This window comes from Bos mutus, chromosome 1 (genome assembly GCF_027580195.1).
Source record: "Bos mutus isolate GX-2022 chromosome 1, NWIPB_WYAK_1.1, whole genome shotgun sequence".
In the NCBI taxonomy this organism is placed as follows: domain Eukaryota; kingdom Metazoa; phylum Chordata; class Mammalia; order Artiodactyla; family Bovidae; genus Bos; species Bos mutus.
Genome location: NC_091617.1, coordinates 41,710,018 through 41,734,572, shown reverse-complemented (window position 1 = coordinate 41,734,572; position 24,555 = coordinate 41,710,018). Strand labels below are relative to the sequence as shown.

Below are 24,555 nucleotides of genomic sequence, written 5' to 3'. Positions count from 1 at the left end.
ATCCACCTTTTCTGTTGACATAGGAATTGTGGAGATAAGATTTGAAATTATAATGTCAATAATTTTCCCTTCAAAAAATTTTTTTTTATATATTGAATAGAGCTCTTCCTTATTTCCTCTGGGAAACAGGGACACATACCTGTATAAGACATTCATTTCTCTGTAATGTCAGCTTTTATGATCTTGATTCTGAAACTCAGATTTCCCAAGAATATTTTGGTAATTCTAGGGAGGATGCTTACAATGGAAAAGGCTTGTCTTTAAGAATTTATGAAGAATACTATACGTATCAGTGTGTGCGTATGTGTGCTCAGTTGTGTCTGGCTCTTTGCGACCCCACTGACTGTAGAGTGTAGCCCACCAGGCTCCTCTGTCCATGGAATTTTCCAGGCAAGAATACTGGAGTGGGTTGCCATTTCCTTCTCCAATTCATATCCAGGACACTCATATTTGATTCAGCATTCCCAAATAACATATGTCAGTTTTTATATTAGAGGTCCTTAAATATCAAGTCACTTTATATATATATATGTGTGTGTGTATGTATGTGTGTATGTATGATTGTGTGTGTGTGTATATATTAAATTGAGCAATATTTTTCACACACCCTCTCAGTAGAGGGTATGTTTAAAATGTGTACACAGATATGTTAAATTTATATCTTAGGAATTGCATGAAAATCACTAAGGGTTAAGGAGAGGCCTGTTCTTCTTAAAGAAAACTACCTTGGAAAGCTAAGAAAAGAAATACCCATAGCTTATCACCTCTTTTATCTGTTTTCCCAGGGTCATGCTAAATCCATTATTCTCTTTGAAGGTACCCAAATATCTAAATCCTTTCCTCCTTTATATTAAGCATAATTTTTATATATGATACTTAATGAAGTTTACTCAGTGCCCCAGACTGTATACCAGTCTCCATTTGTTGAATGATCAAGAGTGTCTTATATACCCGATACAAATTAGAATTGCTTATGTAAAATCCAATATTGCTTTTGTTTCATGTGTGCATGCACAATTTCTTATGTTTAAATTTATTTATGTTTAATTCCAGGATAACTGCTTTATAATATTGTGTTGGTTTCTGCCATACATCAACATGCATCAGTCATAGGTGCACATATGTCCCCTCCCTCTTGAAACTCCCTCCCATCTCCCACCCTATCCCACCCCTCTAGGTTGTTACAGAGTTCTGGATTGAGCTCCCTCTGTCGTACGCTAGATACTTTGAGGTTTCCTGTGACTTATACTACTATAACAGCTGTGGAGAGCTATGGGAAAAAAGCATGATTGACTCAGTCCTATGTCCAGTTCAGTGACCTGGGATGGGTGAACTTGTTTTCAGTATCCTACCAAACATCCTTAATGAACTATTTGGTGTCTGAAAATTGAAATTTGATTATGAAGAATAGTTTACAAAGGATAGTATTGAAATTCATTGTTTAAAAAAATTAGCGTCTCTTTCTTTTACCTGAATTAGTGTATCTACTATTTTACTAATTCCTGGGAAAATTATGTAAGATTTTCTGAAGTATGTCACAGTATGTAAAAGCTAATAAATAAAAGAAAGCCATGCCTTTATACTTTAGTTTTCTAACACTTAGGAAGAGAGAAAATCCTTTAAATCTTAATGTGATTTATGAGAACAAATCTTGCTTTTCTTTTAAAGGCTATATTCTATTATTATTTAGTGATCTACAAGAACATTTTGACTGAGTTTCAATTATATAAATTCTTCAGTCAAAATGGTTTATTTGAATTCCAAACTACAGGCAATGGCTGAAAGTTTTCTTTATTTTTTTGTTTTAAAATATTTAATAGCTAAGATAGAAAAAACTTTCTGTATGTAGTCCTTAATGATATAACAGAATTATATTCTGTTCTTTCCTGTATTTTTTGAAGTTCTACATTATAATCAGAGAGGTCAGCATAAATTGCAATAAATTTTCTCATCCTAGTTCCCATAGTTTTCAGTTTTGAGACTAGCTAGAATGATAACTAGTTGAAATCTAGCAACAACAAAAATGCTCAATGATTCAGAAAAATAAATATTAATTGACATTAATATTAAAGTAAAAGTGAACTAGACTATTCCTCTTACCTTGATTTCACTAAGTGGTTTGTAACACCTCATTGTTTGCTTTATGGTTTAGGTTTACTAGAATTTCAGAATATAAACCTCTAACACATTTGGGATTAAAAGAATAAATAACTGGAAGGCTACTAATAGGCCAGTGTCAATAATTATTTTCCATGCAAATGTAAATTTTCCATCAAATGCTAAAGGGATTTCCTTGCAATGTTGCAATGACCTCACTGTATTTCTATGGGGAGATTAGGTCACTATGACATACACTCCTCCCTCCATGGGATTCTCTAGGCAAGAGTAATGCAGTGGGTTGCCATTTCCTTTTCCAGGATCTTCCCAACCCAGGGATCGAACCCAAATGCAGGTCCTCTGCATTCCAGGCAGATGCTTTAACCTCTGAGCCACCAGGGAAGCCTGACATACACTACCTAACTTTAATTAAAGATGACCTGTGGTTCGGGAAGATCCCCTGGAGGAGGAAATGGCAACCCACTCCAGTATTCTTGAAATGGCAACCCACTTCAGTATTCTTGTCTAGAAAATCCCATGGACAGAGGAGCCTGGTGGGCTGCAATCCATGGGGTTTCAAAGAATCAGACACAATTTAGCCACTGAGCATGAATGAAAAATTTAAAGTGAAAGACCTTCATTAAAGTCAGTAAGGTAATTTGAGATCATCTTGCTGAATCTTATTTAACTGACCTAATTTTTATGATTCTTTGCATTCTTTGTGTAAAATGTAAAATGGTCAGAAGAGGTTGGTTTCACCTCCTACTGGATGAATTAATATGTTTATGGGATTAATATGGTTTATGAAAGATGATTGGATTTGGAGGTGTAGAAAATTCAGCCACGGTATCAACTTCTTCCCTCTGTGAGTTGACTTTGGCTCCATGTCCTCCAAAACCCATTTTGGAAACTTTGATGTTATTAATATTATATATTCCTACATATGAATTACTGAGACTATTCTCTTTTCTTTTAAATTTACAGCAGCTGCATTTGTCTTTATTATGCTGATTCCCCCTTAATTCTAATAATCACTCTTCAGCATGCTGTATATTTGTTAGTACATCTATAATCAGTCACTCATCCCCCAGTCTCTATGAGCTTAAGAGGGAAGAGATGTCTCTCTTATGTTCATTTCTTTAATTTTAACACTTGAATAATATGGGACACTTTCACGTGCTGAACAAATATTTGTCTGATGATGAAAAAAGATAATACTCCCTTGCTCATGTATTTGAAATGGTCTTTGGTTCGTTTTTAAACAAATACTTTCCCTTATTTTGCCAGCCCTGTTGCTGCACAGTTGCTTTCTTCCTCTCACCACAGGGCACTTGACCATGTACATTCCTTCGCTCTTCCTCTGTGCACCTGCTTCATTAATTTGCTTGTTCCTCATCTAAAATATCTTTTTCTCACTGTCTATCACTGCAGTCCTACTCATTCTTGATCTCAAATGAGATCTCTTTCTTAAGGATTTTTCTAGTCCTCCCTCTAAATTAAAAGGTTTTCTTTTTCCTGGTCTTTGTGATAATTACCTGCCTTTATAATGCATTTGTGACTTTATCAAATATGAATTGTATATGTTATGTGTCTTAATTGTAAAGACATTGGCTAAATATTCGTAAGTCACATCTTACATCTTTTGGGCTCCTGACAACGAAATGAGTTAGATCCTTAATACAAGCTGCATTGATTTTTCAAATTTCAGTTGTTTAACCTTAAATCAAATATTTACAATATACAGGGTGTTGGAAACAACTGTGGGTAGAATAAGCACAGGATAAGGAGTTCTTAGATTTTAGAAATGGCTCCTGAAAAGAAGTTCATAATCTAGTGGGGAGAAAACAGTTACGTTGGTAATGAGGAAACAACTCAAGCTGTGGTATAAAAAAGTATAAACATATAATATGGAAATAAGGAGAATGAAATGAATAGAGATCTGAAAGAAGAAAAAAAGATTTTTTCATTGAAAGTATCATTTCACATGAACCTTGGTGGATAAGTAGCATTGTACTACATGAAGCACATGTGGAAAAGAAACAGCAGATTGGAAGCATATGTTAAATTTTGAAAGGTTGAAATAGCAAGACCAAATTACAAAGTGGATAGTTTGGCTGAAGTATATGCATACATGATATAGGAGATATTTACAGTATCTTACTTATACGTACTTATAGGGCATGGGAAAATTGAAAATTGTTGTGTTTGGGTCCTTCCCTGATAATTCCCTGAAGCCTCTCAGTAAGGTCAAAACCAATGCTAAAAGGAAACTCCAAAGAGCATCTAATTATCTGCCTAACCAAGCTGTGGTGTTTGGTACTATTGAAAATCTTCAACTTTGGTTCTGTGGTAAAACTCACTGCTTCTGTCTTCCTGAGTGTTCCATCTCAGTTTTAATGCTGGGTTGTGTTTCTCTCTTTGCTTTTACAGTGTTGTGTTCCCCTTGGTTCTGTACTTGACCAACTTCTCTTTCATTCTCTGAGTTTCCTCCAGATTATCACATCTACTTGTATATTTCAGTTATATTCCATCTTCTGATGATTTCACTATAGGAGAGTAACAAGACTCATTTTTGGTTTTAATTTACAACCCCTTTTATTTTTATCATCTTTTATGTATTGCTGTTTTACTTTTTAGTTTTATTTTATATTGGAGTATAGTTGATTTTTAATGTTGTGTTAGTTTCAGGTTACAGCAAAGTGATTCAGTTATACATATTTTTATTTTATCTTTTTCAAATTCTTTTCCTGTTTAAGTTGTTGTTGTTCAGTCATTAAGTTGTGTCCGACTCTTTGTGACCCCATGGACTGCAGCACACCAGGCCTCCCTGTACCTCACCATCTCCCAGAGTTTGCTCAAGTTCATATCTATTGAATCACTAATGCCATCCAACCATCTCATCCTTTGTTGCCCTCTTCTCCTTTGCCTTTGATCTTTCCCAGCATCAGGGTCTTTTCCAATGAATTGGCTGCTCGCATCAGGTGGCCAAAGTTCTGGAGCTTCAGCTTCAGCGTCAGTCCTTAAGATGAGTGTTCAGGTTGATTTCCCTTGGGATTGACTGCTTTGACTCCTTGCTGTCCAAGGGACTCTCAAGAGTCTTCTCCAGCACCTCAATTCAAAAGCATCAATTCTTCAGCATTAAGTCTTCTTTATGGTTGAACTCTTACTTCCATATATGACTATTGGAAAGATCACAGCTTTGACTATATGGACCTATGTCAGCAAAGTTATGTCTTTGCTTTTTAGTATGCTGTCTAGGTTTGTCATAGCCTTTCTTCCAAGAAGCAAGCATATTCTAATTTCACAGCTGCAGTTACCATCTGCAATGATTTTGGAGCCCAAGTGAAAATCTGTTACTGTGTCCACTTTTCCCCCTTCTCTTTGCCATGAAGTGATGGGACCAGTTCCATGATCTTAGTTTTTTTTTTAAATGTTGAGTTTTAAGCCAGTTTTTTCACTCTCCTCCTTCATCTTCATCAAGAGGATCTTTAATTCGTCTTCACTTTCTGCCATTAGAGTGGTATCATTTGCATATCTAAGATTGTTGATATTTCTCCTGGCAATCTTGATTTCAGCTTGTGATTTATCCTGCCCAGCATTTTGCATGATGCACTCTGGATATAAGTTAAATAAACAGGTGAGAATATACAGCCATTTCGTACTCCTTTCCCAATTTTGAGCCAGTCATTTGTTCCATGTAAGGCTCTAACTGGACTTCCCTTGTGGCTCAGCTGGTAAAGAATCCGCCTATAATGCAGAACACCTGGGTTCAATCCCTGGGTTGGGAAGATCCCCTGGAGAAGGGAAAGGCTACCCACTCCAGTATTTTGGCCTGGAGAATTCCATGGGCAGTATAGTCTATGGGGTCACAAAGAGTTGGACATGACTGAGTGACTTTCACTTCATTTCACTTCAAGTTCTAACTTGCTTTTTGATCCTTATACAGGTCTCTCAGGAGACAGGTAAGATGGTCTCTGGTATTCCCATCTTTTAAAAAAATTTCCTCAGTTTGTTTTGATCCACACAGTCAAAGGCTTTTGTGTAATCATTGAAACAGAAGTCGATGCTTTTCTGGAATTCCTGGCTTTGCCTATGATCCAGTATGTTAGCAATTGGTCTCTGGTTCCTCTGCCTTTTCTAAACCCAGCTTGTACACTTGAAAGTTTTTGATTCAAGTGCTGCTGAAGCCTGGCTTGAAGGATTTTGAGTACTAGCTTACTAGCATGGGAAGTGATTGCCATTGTCCGGTAGTTTGAACATTCTTTAGCTCTAGCTCTGCCCTTCTCTGGAATTGGTATGAAAACTGACTGTTTTTAGTCCTGTGGCCAACGCTGGGTTTTCCAAATTTGATGATAGCACTTTTGAGTGCAACTCCCTATTGAGTGGAGCACTTTAACACCATCATCTTTTAGTATTTTTTATTTTATATAGCTCAGCTGCAATTCCATCACCTCCACTAGCTTTATTGGTAGTAATGCTTCCTAAGGCCCACTTGACCTCACACTCCAGGATGTCTGGCTCTGAGTGAGTAATCACACCATCATGGTTATCTGGGTCATCAAGACCTTTTTTCTACAGTTCTTCTATATATTCTTACCACCTCTTCTTAATATTTTCTGCCTCTGTTAAGTCTTTACTGATTCTGTCCTTTATCATGCACATCCTTGCATGAACTGTTCCTTTGATATCTCTAGTTTTCTTGAAGAGATCTCTAGTCTTTCCCATTCTGTTGTTTTCCTCTTTTTTTTTTTTTGCATTGTTCACTGAAGAAGGCCTTCTTATCTCTCCTCGCTATTCTCTGTAACTCTGCATTCAGTTGGGTATATCTTTTCCTTTCTCCCTTTCTTTTAGCTTCTCATCTTTCCTCAGTTTTTTGTAAGACCTCTTCTGACAAACACTTTGCCTTCTTGCATTTCTTTTTCTTTAGGATGGGTTTATTCACTGCCTTCTGTACAATGTTATGAACTTCAGTCCATAGTTCTTCAGGCATTCTGTCTACCAGATCTAATCCCTTGAATCTGTTTGTCACTTCCACTGTATAATCATAAGAGATGTGATTTAAGTCACACCTGAATGACCTAGTATCAGTCCCCACTTGCTTTAGTTTAAGCCTCAATTTTGCTATAAGGAGCTGATGAGCTGAGCCACAGTCAGCTCCAGGTCTTGTTTTCACTGACTGTATAGGGCTTCTCCATCTTTGACTACAAAGAATATAATCAATTTGATTTCAGTATTGAACATTTGGTGATGTCCCAGTGTAGAATCATTTATTGAGTTGTTGAAAAGTGTGTTTGCTGTGACCAGTGCATTCTCTTGGCAAAGCTCTATTAGTCTTTGGCCCTGCTTCAGTTTGTACTCCAAAGTCAAACTTGCCTACTACGCCAGGTATCTCTTGACTTCCTTCTATTTCATTCCAGTTCCCTATGATGAAAAGGACATCTTTTTTTGGTGTTAGTTCTAGAAGGTCTTATAGGTCATCATCAGATCAGATCAGATCAGTCGCTCAGTCGTGTCCGACTCTTTGCGACCCCATGAATCCCAGCACGCCAGGCTTCCCTGTCCATCACCAACTCCCGGAGTTCACTGAGACTCACGTCCACCGAGTCAGTGATGCCATCCAGCCATGTCATCCTCTGTCTTCCCCTTCTCCTCCTGCCCCCAGTCCCTCCCAGCATCAGAGTCTTTTCCAATGAGTCAACTCTTCGCATGAGGTGGCCAAAGTACTGGAGTTTCAGCTTCCGCATCATTCCTTCCAAAGAAATCCCAGGGCTGATCTCCTTCAGAATGGACTGGTTGAATCTCCTTGCAGTCCAAGGGACTCTCAAGAGTCTTCTCCAACACCACAGTTCAAAAGCATCAATTCTTCGGCGCTCAGCCTTCTTCACAGTCCAACTCTCACATCCATACATGACCACAGGAAAAACCATAGCCTTGACTAGACGAACCTTTGTTGGCAAAGTAATGTCTCTGCTTTTGAATATGCTATCTAGGTTGGTCATAACTTTCCTTCCAAGGAGTAAGCATCTTTTAATTTCGTGGCTGCAGTCACCATCTGCAGTGATTTTGGAGCCCAAAAAATAAAGTCTTGACACTGTTTCCACTGTTTCCCCATCTATTTCCCATGAAGTGGTGGGACCAGATGCCATGATCTTCATTTTCTGAATGTTGAGCTTTAAGCCAACTTTTTCACTCTCCACTTTCACTTTCGTCAAGAGGCTTTTGAGTTCCTCTTCATTTTCTGCCATAAGGGTGGTGTCATCTGCATATCTGAGGTGACTGATATTTCTCCCGGCAATCTTGATTCCAGCTTGTGCTTCTTCCAGTCCAGCATTTCTCATGATGTACTCTGCATAAAAGTTAAATAAACAGGGTGACAATATACAGCCTTGATGTACTCCTTTTCCTATTTGGAACCAGTCTGTTGTTCCATGTCCAGTTCTAACTGTTGCTTCCTGACCTGCATACAAATTTCTCAAGAGGCAGATCAGGTGGTCTGGTATTCCCATCTCTTGAAGATAGAACTGGTCAACTTCATCTTTGTTGTTAGTAGTTGGGGCATAGACTTGAATTGCTGTGAAGTTGAATGGTTTGCCTTGGAAATGAACTGAGATCATTCTGTTGCTTTGGAGATTGTGCCCAAGTACTGCATTTCAGACTCTTGTTAACTATGACGGCTACTCCAGTTCTTCTTAGGGAATCTTGCCTACAGTAGTAGATATAATGGTCGTCTTAATTAAATTTGCCTATTCCTGTCCAGTTTAGTTCACTGATTGCTAAGATGCTGATGTTCACTCTTGCCATTTCCTACTTGACCATGTCCAATTTACCTTGATTCATGGACATAACATTCCAGGAGCCTATGCAATATTGTTCTTTACAGCATCAGATTTTACTTTCACTATCAGACATATACATAATTGAGTGTCATTTCCGCTTTGGCCCAGCCACTTCATTCTTTCTGGCACTGTAGTATAATTGCCCTCTGCTCTTCCCCAGTAGTATATTGGACACCTTCTAACCTGGGGGCTCATCTTTTAGTGTCATATCCTTTTGCCTTTTTATACTGTTCATGGGATTCTCACTGCAAAAATACTAGAGTGGTTTGTCATTCCCTCCTCCAGTGGACCATGTTTTTCTCAGAACTCTCTACTATATCCCATCCATCTTGGGTTGCCCTGCCTGGCATGGCTGATAGCTTCATTGAGTTACATAAACCCATTTGCCACAAGGCAGTGATCCATTAAAGGGCCTGTTTAGGTTACTGCAGAATATCGATCAGAGTTCCATGTGTTGAATAGTAGGTCCTTGTAGGTTAACTATTTTAAAATAGTAGAGTGTACATGTCAATCCCAAACTCAATTTATCCATTCCTCAACATTTTCCCTTTGGTAACCATAAATTTGTCTTCTAAGTCTGTTTCCGTTTGGTAAATAAATTCATTTGTATTATTAAAAAAAAAAGATTCCACATAGAAGTGATTTTATATGTATTTGTCTTTCTCTTTCTGACTTACTTCACTTAGGAAAATCTCCAGGTCCATCCATGTTGCTGCAAATGGCCTTATTTCATTCTTTGTTATGGTAAATTATATCCCGTGGTATATGTGTTCCATATCTTGTTTATCCATTCTTCTGTGGATGGACATTTAGGTTGTTTCCATGTCTTGGCCATTGTAAATAGTGCTACAGTCAACATTGGGGTGCATGTATCCTATTGAACCTTGTTTTTCTTCAGACATATGCTCAGTGAAGGGATAGCTCTGTTTTTAGTTTTTTAAGGAACCCTCATACTCTTTTCCATAATGAATGTACCAATTCACATTTCCACCAATAGTGTAGGAAGGTTCCCTTTTTGAAACACATTCTCCAGCATTTATTGTTTGTAGACTTTTTGATGATGGCCATGCTGACCATGTGGTGTGTGGTGATACTTCATTGTAGTTTTGATTTGCAGTTCTCTAATAATTAGCAATGTCAAGCCTCTTTTCATGTGTCTCTTGGCCATCTGCATGTCTTCTTTGGAGAAATGTCTATTTCTTCTGCCTATTTTTTGATTGGATGTTTGTTTATTTTAATATTGAGCTATATGAACTGTTTGTAAATTTTGGAGGTTAATCCATTGTCAGTCACATCATTTGCAAATATTTTATTCTATTCTGTGAGTTGTGCTTTGATTTTGTTTATGATTTCCTTTGCTGTGCAAAAGTCATTTGAGTTAATTTGGGTTCTATTTGTTTATTTTTGTTTTTATGTCTCTTACTGTAGGAGATGGTTTGAAAAAGATCTTGTTGCAATTTATGTCAAAGAGTGTTCTTCGGTGTTTTCCTCTAAACATTTTATAGTATCTGGTCTTAGATTTAAATTATTAAATTTTATGATTAATGATTAATAATAAATGCATTTAATAAATTTGAATTGTTATATTTAAAATTAAATTTAAATTTGATATTGTTTTATATTTTTACAATTTTCCACCTCATTTTTGCTTGATCAGAGCCTGGTGATTTTTGTTTGATCAGAACCTGGTGATTTTTGTTAATGCCTTGAATGTATCAATAATTTATCTTGGAGTCAGTCTTAATTTGGTGGTATTCCTCATAACAAGCAAGACAAGTAACAGTATCAGCGAGAAAAACTTTATTTAAGAATATATCTATGTATTGGATTGTCATATATGATGGTCAACCAATAAAACTATTTAGAAATATCAAATCCATAGTGATGTCAATATAAATAGCATCATATTCAAGTATAGATTTTAAAATCACAAATTTATAGATACTTTATTTCAGAGAGTAATAGAGTAAATAAAATACTTAATTTTAGAGAATATTGACTAATAATTAAGATGAAAATGTTCTTGATTAGCAAATATATATTCTGTGTGGTTTCATATTAAAAGAAAACCTGTTGAACAGACTCAAATTCAGAATCAAATGAGACATAAAGACTACTTCTATCACATGATTCTTCTTAAGAAAAGTTTAATAGTTGAAAACTTGGGATATGTGAGAGTTTGCAAATTTTTGCCTTGGGATTCCTGAAATTTGCCAAAAATATTGAATGGAGGTGACCTCATATATATTGACTTCAATTCTTAGCATTTGTAGAATTTGTTGAAAATTGTAACTTACTTGGACAGGGAAGCCTGGCATGCTGCAGTCCATGGGGTCACAAAGAGTCAGACACGACTGAGCACTGAACTGAACTAATACTCTGAAACATAATTTCACATAATTGTGACCTCAAGGTTAGTTAGTTCATTCCTCATGAAACCTCTAGTAGCTTAGCTTTTGAAATGTATTTACCACACTCTCTTCTTTTAAACTTGTTTATTTGCCTGATACATCATCACGTTTTAGTAATTTAATGTTATATATGACATGGCCATTCCATTTTCTCAATATTCCTTGATTTTGAAAAAAGTTTAATGACATTACAGTCAGCTGTCCATATTGGATGATATTTGTTTCATAATTTTATAAATTCTTCTCAATAATTTTTTTCAGAACACTTATTACTTCCTTATTTCTTAGACTATAAATAACTGGGTTTAACAAGGGAATCACTAGAGTATAAAAAATAGCAATAGATATATCGTTATCATCTTTATTACGTGAATTTGGTCAAACATACATGAAAAGGAAGGAAGAACTATAGAATGTTGAAACAGAGAGAAAGTGGGCTGCACATGTAAGGTTTTGCCTTTTCTGTCTTTGGATTTCATCATGAAAATTGTGGAAAGAATAAAAAGTTAAGAGATTATTACTATGGTAATAGTGAAGACAAAACTGACTCTACAAAGATGAATATCATCAATTCATTGATGTAAGGATCCACACAGGAGAGTCTATATAATGGCAGGACATCACAAAAAAAGTGACTTATTTGATGAGACCTATAGAAAACCTCTTGATGAAAGTGAAAGAGAAGAGTGAAAAAGTTGGCTTAAAACTCAACATTCAGAAAACTAAGATCAGGGCATCCTGTCCAATTGCTTCATGGCAAATAGATGGGGAAACAATGCAAACAGGGAGAGACTATATTTTGGGCTCCAAAATGACTGCAGATGGTGACTGCAGCCATGAAATTAAAAGACACTTGCTCATTGAAAGAAAAGCTATGACCAACCTAGACAGTATATTAAAAAGCCTAGACATTACTTTGCCAACAAAGGTCCATCTAGTCAAAGCTATGGTTTTTCCAGTACTCATGTATGGATGTGACAACTGGACTATAAGGAAAGCTGAACACTGAAGAATTGATGCTTTTGAACTGTGGTGTTGGAGAAGACTCTTGAGAGTCCCTTGGACTGCAAGGAGATCCAACCAGTCCATCCTAAAGGAAATCAGTCCTGAATATCCATTGGAAGAATTGATGCTGAAGCTGAAACTCCAACACTTTGGCCACCTGCTGTGAAGAACTGACTCACTAGAAAAGACCCTGATGCTGGGAAAGACAGAAGGCAGGAGGAGAAGGGGATGACAGAGGATGAGATGGTTGGATGGCATTACTGACTCAATGGACATGAGTTTGAGTAGACTCTGGGAATTGATGATGGACAGGGAGGCCTGGCATGCTGCAGTCCATGGGGTCGCAAAGAGTTGGACATGACTGAGTGACTGACTGACAGATAGTTAACCTAAAGAGAAACCCTACATGAATCATAGTATGAATGTTTCCAGATATGTAGGCCCCTGTGGTCATCTGAATGTAGAGTTTCTTTGATATCATAGTGTGGTACTGCAGTGTTTTGCAGATGGCCACATAGCGATCATAGGCCATTGCTGCCAGGATAAGGCAATCTGCAGTTTCAGCAAAGCAGAAAAAATAAAATTGTGCCATGCATTCATGGAGTGAAATCATTCTATTTTTAGAAAAGAAGTTCTGTAGCATCTTTGGGGTAATAGCACTAGAACAATAGGAATCCATCAGAGCAAGATTCCCCAGGAAGATGTACATTGGTGTGTGAAGACAATGATCTTAACTATCCTCAACATTCAAGGCCATATATGACACATCTACAGCTAACATACTCAGTGGTGAAAAGCTGAAAGCATTTCCTTTTCTTCCTTTTCTGGAAGAAGATAAGGTTGCCAACTCTCGCCACTTCAGTTCAACATAGTCCTAGCCATATAAATCAGAGAAGAAGAAAAGATAAAGTAATTCAAATTGGAAAGTAAGAAGTAAAATTGTTACGTTTGGCAGATGATGTAATACTGTACATAGAAAATCCTAATGATGAAATTGGAAAACTTAGAGCTTGTCAGTGAATTTGTTAAAGTTGCAGGATGCAAACTTAATATACAGAAGTATGTTACACTTCTCTATACTAACGATGAAGTATCAGAAAGAGAAATTAAGAAACAATTCCATTTATCATCACATCAAAAATAAAAAAATAGCTAGAAATAAACCTATCTAAGGAGGTAAAAGTCTGGTACTCAGAAAACTGTGAGACATGGAAGAAAGAAACTGAAGACAGCACAAAGAGATTGAAAGATATACCGTGTTCTTGTACTGAAAGAATTTATATAGTCAAAATCACTATACTAACCAAAGCAATTTACCTATTTTTCAACCCCCATCAAAATACTAATGACATTTTTCATAAGCAAAAAATGTTTAAATTTGTATGGAAGCACAGAAGACTCCAAACAGCCATAACAATCTTGAAAAAGAAGAACTGAATTGGTGGAATCATGTTCCCTGTCTTCAGAGTATACTACAAAACTACTGTATTCAGAATTGTATAGTACTCGCTAAAAACAGACATGTAGATCAATGAAACAGAGAGTAAAGCCCATAAATAAACCCACATACTTATAGTCACTTAATTTATGGCAGAAGAGGCAAGAATACACAATGGAGAACAGACAGTCACTTGCAGAAGCGGTGTTGGGAAAACTGGACATCTGCATGTAAAAAAAGGAAACTTGAACATTCTTCAACATTGTAGACAGAAATAAACTCAAAGACATGAATGTAAGACCAGATTAAAGACCTAAATGTAAGACCACATACTGTAAAACTTCTACAGGAAAATGTAGGTAGAACAGTCTTTGCCATAAATTGCAGCAATATTTCCTTAAATTAATTTACTAAAACCAAAGGAAACAAAAGCAAAATTAAACAAGTGGGGTCTAATTAAACTTAAAAGATTTTGTATAACAAAGGAAACTGTGGACAAAATGAAAAGATAACCTAGTGGGAGAACATATTTGCAAATGAAAGTGAAAGAGGAGAGTGAAAAAGTTGGCTTAAAGCTCAACATTCGGCAAACTAAGATCATGGCATCTGGTCCCATCACTTCATGGGAAATAGATGGGGAAACAGTGGCTGACTTTATTTTTTGGGGCTCCAAAATTACTGCAGATGGTGATTGCAGCCATGAAATTAAAAGACGCTTACTCCTTGGAAGAAAAGTTATGACCAACCTAGATAGCATATTGAAAAGCAGAGACATTACTTTGCCAACAAAGGTCCATCTAGTCAAGGCTATGGTTTTTCCAGTGGTCTTGTATGGATGTGAGAGTTGGACTGTGAAGAAAGCTGAGCACCGAAGAATTGACACTTTTGAACTGTGGTGTTGGAGAAGACTCTTGAGAGTCCCTTGGACTTCAAGAGATCCAACCAATCCATTCTAAAGGAGATCAGCCCTGGGATTTCTTTGGAAGGAATGATGCTAAAGCTGAAACTCCAGTACTTTGGCCACCTCATGCGAAGAGTTGACTCATTGGAAAAGACTCTGATGCTGGGAGGGATTGGGGGCAGGAGGAGAAGGGGACAACAGAGGATGAGACGGCTGGATGGCATCACTGACTCGATGGACAAGAGTTTGGGTAAACTCTGGGAGTTGCTGATGGACAGGGAGGCCTGGCGTGCTGCAATTCATGGGGTCAAAAAGAGTTGGACATGACTGAGTGACTGAACTGAACTGAACTGATGATTGATAAAAGATATTATTAATATCCAGCATATATAAAAGTTTCATATAACTCAACATCAGAAAAACCCAAATAACCTGATTTTTTAAAATGGACGTAAGTACTGAATAGACTTTTTCCAAGGAGGAATTGCAGGTAGCCAACAGGCACATGTAAAGGTGCTCAATGTCACAAATCATCAAGGAAATGGAAATTACAACTGCAGTAAGTTATCATATTACACCATTCAGGATGGCTATCATATGAAACAATACAGATAACAAATGTTCAGAAGCATGTGGAGAAAAGGGAACCCTCATACACTGTCAGTAGGAATGTAAATTGGTGCAGCCAACAGTATGGAGGTTTCTCCAAAAAACTAATAACTGAACTGCCATTTGACCCAGCAGTTCCACTTCTGGGTATACATCTGGGGAAAAGCCCATTAATTCAAAAAGATACACGTACCCCAGTGTTCATAGCAGCATTATACAATTGTAAAGACATGGAAACTAGTGTCTACTAACAGATGAATGGATGAAGAAGTGTACACACACACACACACACACAGTGGAAAAGTACTCAGCCATATAAATAATGCCTTTTTACCATTTGTTGTTTTATGAATGGACTTGAAGGGCATTGTGCTAAGTGAAACAAGTCAAACTGAGAAAGACAAATACTGTATGATATCACTTACATGTGAAATCTAAACTATGCAGTGAACTAGTAAATATTAGAAAAAGAAAGACTCACAGATACAAAGAACAAACCAGTGGGGAAGTGGGGAAGGAGAATATAGAGTTAGGAGAGTGGGAGGTACAAACTATTTGGTGTAAGAAAGCCTACACAGATGCATTATATAACATGGAGACTAAAACCAATATTTATAATAAGTAGAAATGGAGTGTAACCTTTGAAAACTATATAAAATATAAAAATTATCAAATAAATAAAAAAATGACATTTAACTGAATTCTTGATGAAAAATAAATCACTATAGAGGACAATCTGGGAAAATTGGGAAAAGTTCAGATGTGACTTTCATATTTGGTGCTGTTAAATTACATAGAGATTATAATGACATTATGATCATGTAGGAAATGTCTGTGTTCCTTTGAGATGTATGTTGAAGTATTTATGGGTAAACTGTCATACTGTTTACATGTATCAGTTCAGTTCAGTTCAGTTCAGTCGCTCAGTCATGTCCGACTCTTTGCAACCCCATGAATCGCAGCACGCCAGGCCTCCCTGTCCGTCACCAACTCCCGGAGTTCACTCAAACTCACATCCATCGAGTCAGTGATGGCATCCAGCCATCTCATCCTCTGTCGTCCCCCTTTCCTCCTGCCCCCAATCCCTCCCAGCATCAGAGTCTTTTCCAATGAGTCAAGTCTTCGCATGAGGTGGCCAAAGTACTGGAGTTTCAGCTTTAGCATCATTCCTTCCAAAGAAATCCCAGGGCTGATCTCCTTCAGAATGGACTGGTTGGATCTCCTTGCAGTCCAAGGGACTCTCAAGAGTCTTCTCCAACACCACAGTTCAAAAGCACCAATTCTTCGGTGCTCAGCCTTCTTCACAGTCCAACTCTCACATCCATAAGTATATATGTATGTACACATTTGGAGATGGCTTACCAGTCAAATGTAAAATGTTAATAGTTGTTTAATATTGATTTTAAAAATCTCTGGGCATTCTCTTAACTTTGGTATGTTTGAAATTTTTCAAATGTATTTGGCAAAACCAATACAATATTGTAAATTTTAAAAATAAAATTAAATTAAAAAAATAAATTTGGAGGAAAATATCATTTATTCATAGCATTCTTGAATTTCTGTCCTATCCACTAGATAGCTTAGCTTCTTGGAAGTTTTCTTCTCCTGCTACTTTAACTTCTCTGTCCTATGTGATCCTCTCATGGCTCAGATGGTAAAGAATCTGCCTGCAATGCAAGAGACCCAGGTTCGATCGCTGGATCAGGAAGATCCCCTGGAGAAGAGAATGGTTACCCATTCCAGTATTCTTGCCTGGAGAATCCCACGGACAGAGGCAGACTGCAGACCATGGGATCACAAAGAGCGTAACTTGACTGAATGACTAACAACACACTATGACTTTGTGGTTAGAATATAGACTCTGAAGCTAGAGAGCCTGGGTTTGGTTCCTGAGCTCCACCTTAGTATTTTTGTGGATAAATTTTTAAAGTGGAATTATACAGAATTAAAATAGAGTAAGGAAGGTAAAAGACAATAGATGTAGATGAGTAATATTCTATTGTATATAGGTAGCACATGTTCTTTATCCATTTTTATGTTGATGGACATTTAGGTTGCTTCTATGTCTTGGCCATTATAAATAGTATTGCAATGAGACTATCATATGATATAGCTTATATGTGGAATCTAAAAAAAAATGATACAACTGAACTTATTTACAAAACGGAAACAGACTCATGGACTTAAAGAACAAACTTAAGGTTACCAGTGGGGAAGGATGGTGGAGAGGGATAGTAGGGAGTTTGGGATTGACATGTATGCACTGCTGTATTTTAAATGGATAACCAATAGGGACCTATTGTGTAGTGCAGGAACGCTGCTCAATATTATGTAACAACCTAACTGGGAAAAGGATTTGAAAAAAAATAGATACATGTATATATATAACTGAATCACTTTATTGTACAACTGAAACTAACACAAGACTGTTAATCAACTGTACTCCAATATAAAATAAGAAGTTAAAAAAAGATAGGTGTGAATAATACCTGAATGGATACTACTGAAGAGTAATTTGTAAACTAAAGACTGTCTGATGATTATTTAAAAATAGACTATGAAAAGGGGAGGTAAGGCAAGATACATGAATGTATCAATTAACATTTCCTTAGTTATAAATAATGCATCTCTTCCAAAGTTAAACATTAAGAAGAGCTGTTAGATTGTAAAACCAGGTGAATTTATGCCAGTGACTCTGGGTCTGTTTCTCTGTGACTTCCTCAGCTATGCCATCCGTTGTGTATTGACTTTATCTCCAATCTGGTTTCCTTCTTGATGGCAAAATACACATCAGTTCAGCCGCTCAGTCGTGTTCAACTCTGCAAATCCATGGACTGCAGCACGCCAGGCTTCCCTGTCCATCACCAACTCCTGGAACTTACTCAAACTCATGTCCATTGAGTCGGTGATGCCATCCAACCATCTCATCCTCTGCCATCCCACCATCTCATCCTCTGCCATCCCCTCCTCCTCCCACCTTCAGTCTTTCCCAGCATCAGGGTCTTTTCTAGTGAGTCAGTTCTTCACAGCAGGTGGCCAAAGTATTGGAGTGTCAGCTTCAGGATCAGTCCTTCCAATGAATATTCAGGACTGATTTCCTTTAGGATGGACTGGTTGGATCTCCTTGCAGTCCAAGGGACTCTCAAGAGTCTTCTCCAACACCACAGTTCAAAAGCATCAATTCTTCGGCACTCAGCTTTCTTTATAGTCTAACTGTACATCCATACATCCATACATGACTACTGGAAAAACACATCTAGTTGTGCCATCCTCAGCCAAAGCCCACCATATCCATCCTGTAAAGTCAGACGCCTGAAGACTGTGAGTAAAAATACACATTAGTCAGTTCAGTTCAGTTCAGTCACTCAGTCATGTCCGACTCTTTGCAACCCCATGAATCGCAGTGTGCCAGGCCTCCCTGCCCATCACCAACTCCCAGAGTTCACTCAAACTCATGTCCATTGAGTCGGTGATGCCATCCAGCCATCTCATCCTCTGTCGTCCCCTTCTCCTCCTGCCCGCAATCCCTCACATATATTGTGCCATATATCATAGTCACATACCATGACTCGAGGGAGAGACACTATCCTTTTTGTGAACCTCTTTTCAAATAAATGATACTTATTTTCCAGATAGTTCTAGACAATAAATTTTTTTTGGTCTTGTTATCCTCGAGTCAGTCACATGTTCTTCTCTTAACAGATCTCTGGTGCTCCAGTGTTGCTAAGGGTTGGGGAGTGGTGCAGAGGTACATAGCTCAAATTTTGGTATCCTTAGGAAAGGGAAACTAAATCAATGCATACAAGCCTGAAAACTAAAAATATCCATTAAAATAGACAGTGAATATAGAATGTGCAACATACCTCTAATTCATAGCTTCTCATAATTTTTGGTATCTAGATTTCTTTTTAAATAAGCAGGGTGACAATATACAGCCTTGACTCCTTTTCCTATTTGGAACCAGTCTGTTGTCCCATGTCCGATTCTAACTGTTGCTTCCTGACCTGTATACAGGTTTCTCAAGAGGCAGATCAGGTGGTCTGGTATTCCCATCTCTTGAAGAATTTTCCACAGTTTATTGTGATCCACACAGTCAAAGGCTTTGGCATAGTCAATCAAGCAGAAATAGATGTTTGTCTAGAACTCTCTTGCTTTTTCAGTGATCCAGCGGATGTTGGCAATTTGATCTCTGGTTCCTCTGTCTTTGCTAAAACCAGCTTGAACATCCGGAAGTTCATAGTTCACGTATTACTGAAGCCTAGCTTGGAGAATTTTAAGCATTACTTTACTAGTGTGTGAGATGAGTGCAATTGTGCGGTAGATTGAGCATTCTTTGGCATTGCCTTTCTTTGGGATTGGAATGAAAACGGACCTTTTCCAGTCCTGTGGCCACTGCTGAGTTTTCCAAATTTGCTGGCATATTGAGTGCAGCACTTTCACAGCATCATCTTTTAGAATTTGAAATAGCTCACTTGTAATTCCATCACCTCCACTAGCTTTGTTTGTAGTGGTGCTTCCTAAGGCCCATTTGACTTCACATTTCAGGATGTCTGGCTCTAGGTGCGTGGGAGTGATCATACCATCGTGATTATCTGGGTCATGAAGATCTTTTTTGTACAGTTCTTCTTGATGAAAGTGAAAGAAGAGAGTGAAAAAGTTGGCTTAAAGCTCAACATTCAGAAAACTAAGATCATGGCATCCAGTCCCATCACTTCATGGGAAATAGATGGGGAAACAGTGGCTGACTTTATTTTTCTGGGATCCAAAATCACAGTGGATGGTGATTGCAGCCATGAAATTAAAAGATGCTTGCTCCTTGGAAGGAAAGTTATGACCAACTTAGATAGCATATTAAAAAGCAGAGACATTACTTTGCCAATAAAGGTCCATCTAGTCAAGGTTATGGTTTTTCCAGTAGTCATGTATGGATGTGAAAGTTGGACTATAAAGAAAGCTGAGTGCAGAAGAATTTATGCTTTTGAACTGTGGTGTTGGAGAAGACTCTTGAGAGTCCCTTGGACTGCAAGGAGATCCAACCAGTCCCTCCTAAAGGAGATCAGTCCTGGGTGTTCATTGGAGGGATTGATGTTGAAGCTGAAACTCCAATACTTTGGCCACCTGATGCGGAGAGCTGACTCATTTGAAAAGACCCTGATGCTGGGAAAGATTGAGGGCCAGAGGAGAAGGGGATGACAGAGGATGAGATGGTTGGATGGCATCACCGATACAATGGACATGGGTTTGGGTGGACTCCGGGAGTTGGTGATGGACAGGGAGGTCTGGCGTTCTGCAGTTCATGGGGTTTCAAAGAGTTGGACATGACTGAGTGACTGAACTGAGATTTCTTTTTGCTTATAAAGTGTCTTATGACCATAAAGAACTTTGTTTATGTGGATTATATCTATCCATTTTACAATGTTAGAAATTAAAATTTACTAATTCATTCAAAAATAAAAATAATAAGCCTATTACATTAATTTACATAATTATACTAAGCTATATTGAAGGAGGGCTCAGAGGGAGGCCTAAAAACTCTTCCAGAAAACCTGGCTGCAGTGAAATGTTTATTGAAGTCCAAATGTATCAGGTACCTTATTAAGTATTGGTGATATGGAATTGATTATGTCATGTTTGATATTTGTAGGGAAAAGATAGGCTTTCATTTTATTATCAACAGTTCCAGTTTACTATTTATTTTCATTAAAATGTTTCTATCTGTGCATTCCCCTCCATTTAGAGTATTCTCCAGTTTCAGTTCTTCTCATCTACTACATGAATTATTGAAGTTAGCCTTCTTGCTTTAAGTCTCTTTCTGATTAGCTGCAAGATCAGGATTCTGAAATATACAATGATATTGCTCTGCTCCAAGGAGACTTCAGCCTCTAAGATTAAGTCAGATTCCTTAGGGTGGCCTTTAAGATTGTCAGTAACTGATGCACCTCCCCTGTTTTCCCCACATTAACTGATAGCTCTCTCCGACTGTTTTGTTCATTTTTTGATTCCATCCCATGGTTCACCTTCATCCTCATTCCCAGAGCCACTCTGTTTTCCATAAACATTGACATCAGCCATAACCATTTCTATTTTCCTCCAAAAATCATTTTTTTTCCATTTTTAAGGCATATTTTTACTTCTGATGCAACTTAAAAGCTAAATACCCTAGGCTGCAAGGATTTCCATTTTCTGAACTCCTAATCACATAGGGAAAAGGTAGTACCGATTCAAATTCTGGCAGAATTTGATGAGCTGGATAAACTTGGGCCAGCTCCTTAATATTGCAAAGTATGAGATTTTTACTGATGAAAAGCATGAAAAATCACATTTTATGAATTGATAGGTAATATATATGAAAGGTCTAATGCAGCATCAAGCAGAGAGCACGTTCTCAGTAAATTATTTTCCTTCCATATTTATATGTTATGATCAATAAATATCATTGTTTAGATATTTAAATTTTTACTGTTTTCTGCCTCCTTTATGCTTGATCAGCACCTCCAACTTTTTGTTAATGATATGCATATACCAGTAATTTACCCTGGAATCAGACCATATTGGTGGTATTCCTAATAACAAAAAGGACAAATAATAATATCAGAGAGAAAAAACTTTATTTAAGGATATATTCAGGAATTTCACTGTTATATGTGATGATCAAACTACATGAAAATGTCAAATTCATAGTGATGTCAATATAAATAGCATCATCTTCAAGTACAGATTGATAGTACACCAAAGTACAAATACTGCATTTCAGAGAACTTAAGTGTAAATTGACTCAGTCTAAAGAGAAAAAGTTTTTATTAATCAATATACGTTCAGTGAGATTTCATACTCAAACATAATCTTTTGAACAAACTAAAAAATTGAAAATGAAGTTGGTATATGTTTTTTCTTCTGTCACATGCTTAAGAGGGTACTAATATTTGAGAACTTGAGATATTGGGAAGTTTGTAAGATTATACCTTGGGATTCTAGAAATTTGCCAAATGAAGGTGCTCTTTATATGTACTGACCTCAATTCCTGGCCTTTGCTGAATTTGTCTAAAAGTGTAACTTACTATACTCTGAAATATAGCTTCTAGTTTAACTAACATGCTGTGACACAAATGTGACCTCAATGGTAATTATTTAGTTCACTTCTGATGAAACCTAGTAGCTTAGATTTGTGAATATATTTTACCATATTTTCTTTGTTTGACCTTATTTATTTGACTGATAATGCCATCATGTTTTAATAACCTAATGTTATTTGTGAGGTGACCATTTTCCATTTTCTCAGTATTTCTTGATTTTGAAAAAGCTTTAATCAAATTAAAATCATTTGTTCATATGGAATGATATTTGTTGAAGAATGTTATGAAATCTTCATAATTTTCTTCATAATATTAATTACTTCCCTATTTCTTAGACTATAAATAAAAGGGTTTAGTAAAGGAATCACTGAAGTATAAAAAATAGCAATAGGTATAATATCTTTATTCTCTTCATTAACTGAATTTGGTCGAATGTACATGAAAAGAAGAGAACCATAGAAAATTGAGACAGAGAGAAAGTGGGATGCACAAGTAGATAAGGCTTTGCTTTTTCCCTCTTTGGATTTCATTTTGAAAATTGTGAAAAGGATAAAAAGGTAAGAGATTATGACTATGGTGATAGTGAAGACTGAAAGTGACCCTGAAACAATAAATATCATCAGTTCATTGATATAAGGGTTCACACAGGAGAGTCTGTATAATGGAAGGACATCACAAAAAAAGTGATTAATTTGATGAGACCTACAGAAAGTTAACCTAAAGAGAAACCCTACATGAATTGTGGGGTGAATGTTTCCAGCTATGTAGGCCCCTGTGGTCATCTGAATGCAGAGTTTCTTTGACATCATGGTGTGGTACTGCAGTGGTTTGCAGATGGCCACATAGCGATCATAGGCCATTGCTGCCAGGAGAAAGCCATCTGTAGTTTCTGCAAGGCAGAGACAATAGAATTGTGCCATGCATTCGTACAGAGAAATCATTCTGTCTTTGGAAAAGAGGTTCTGTAGCATCTTTGGGGTAATGGCACTGGAACAATAGGAATCCATCAGCGCGAGGTTACCCAGAAAGATGTACATTGGTGTGTGAAGACGATGCTCTGTGACTATCAATGCCACCAGACCAAGATTCCCCACCATGGTGATCAGATAGATGGTAAGGAATATCAGGAACAGAAGGGTCTTTAGCTCTGGACGTTCTGTAAATCCTATGAGGGTAAATTCTGTTGTCAAGGAGTGGTTATCTTCAGTCATGTCTACCTTCTCTGTTGACCCAGGAATTGTGGAGATACAGCATTGAAATTAGAGTGTCTATAGTTTTCCTCTTCAAATTTTTCTTTATACAAGGAATGTAGCCCTTCTTAAAACTTCCCCTATTTCCTCTGGGATATAGGGACATGGACCTGTGGGAGACATTTATTTCTTTGAAATGTAAAATTTTGATTCTGAAATTCAGGATTCCCCAAAATATTTTTGTAGTTTTAGGGGGAATGCTTGCAGTGAAAAGGGGTTGTCTTTATGAATTTATGAAGAACACTATATATATCTATGGCACCCATATTCAGTATTCCCAAATAATGTGTCATTTTTTATATGTGCTCGTGTGCAGTCGCTGACCCATGTCGAACCATTTGCAACCCTGTGGACTGTAGCTCCCTAGGCGCCTCTGTCCATGGGATTTTCCAGGCAAGAATACTAGAGTGGGTTCTATTTCCTCCTTCAGAGGCTCTTCCTGACTCAGGGATCAAACCCACATCTCCTGCACTGGCAGGCAGATTCTTTACCACTAAAACCATCTGGGAAGCCCCAGATTTTGTATGAGTCCCTTAAAATAAATACCAAGTCACATATATATCTCATTCACCTAGAGCCAGACATCCAGGAGTGTGAAGTGCCGCAATAAAAAGTAGTGGGGGTGAGGGAATTCTGGCTGAGCTATTTCAAATCCTAAAGGATGATGCTGTTGAAGTGCTGCACTCAGTATGTTGAGCCAATTTGGGAAACTCGACAATGGTCACAGGACTGGAAAAGGTCAATTTTCATTCCAATCCCAAAGAAAGGCAATGCTAAAGAATGCTCAGACTACTGCACAATTGCACTCATTTCACATGCTAGCAAGGTAACACTCAAAATCCTTCAAGCTAAGCTTCAACAGTATGTGAACCAAGAACTTCCATATGTACAAGCTGGATTTAGAAAAGGCAGAGGAACCAGAGATCAAACTGCCT

The 24,555-nt window shown here is 37.4% G+C and overlaps 1 protein-coding gene and 1 pseudogene across 1 annotated transcript; both read right to left on the bottom strand.

Moving 5' to 3' along the window:
- Positions 1–11,575: 11,575 nt before the first annotated feature.
- On the bottom strand, positions 11,576–21,369 carry LOC102269457 (olfactory receptor 5K1-like; annotated as a pseudogene).
- A 1,159-nt stretch (positions 21,370–22,528) lies between these two features.
- On the bottom strand, positions 22,529–23,581 carry LOC102269166 (olfactory receptor 5K1). Its single transcript, XM_005896840.2, has 2 exons — positions 22,660–23,581; positions 22,529–22,584 (listed from the first exon to the last, which is right to left on the bottom strand). Exons 1-2 carry the CDS (start codon positions 23,579–23,581, stop codon positions 22,529–22,531), a joined length of 978 nt encoding a protein of 325 aa, XP_005896902.2.
- Between the last annotated feature and the right edge of the window lie 974 nt (positions 23,582–24,555).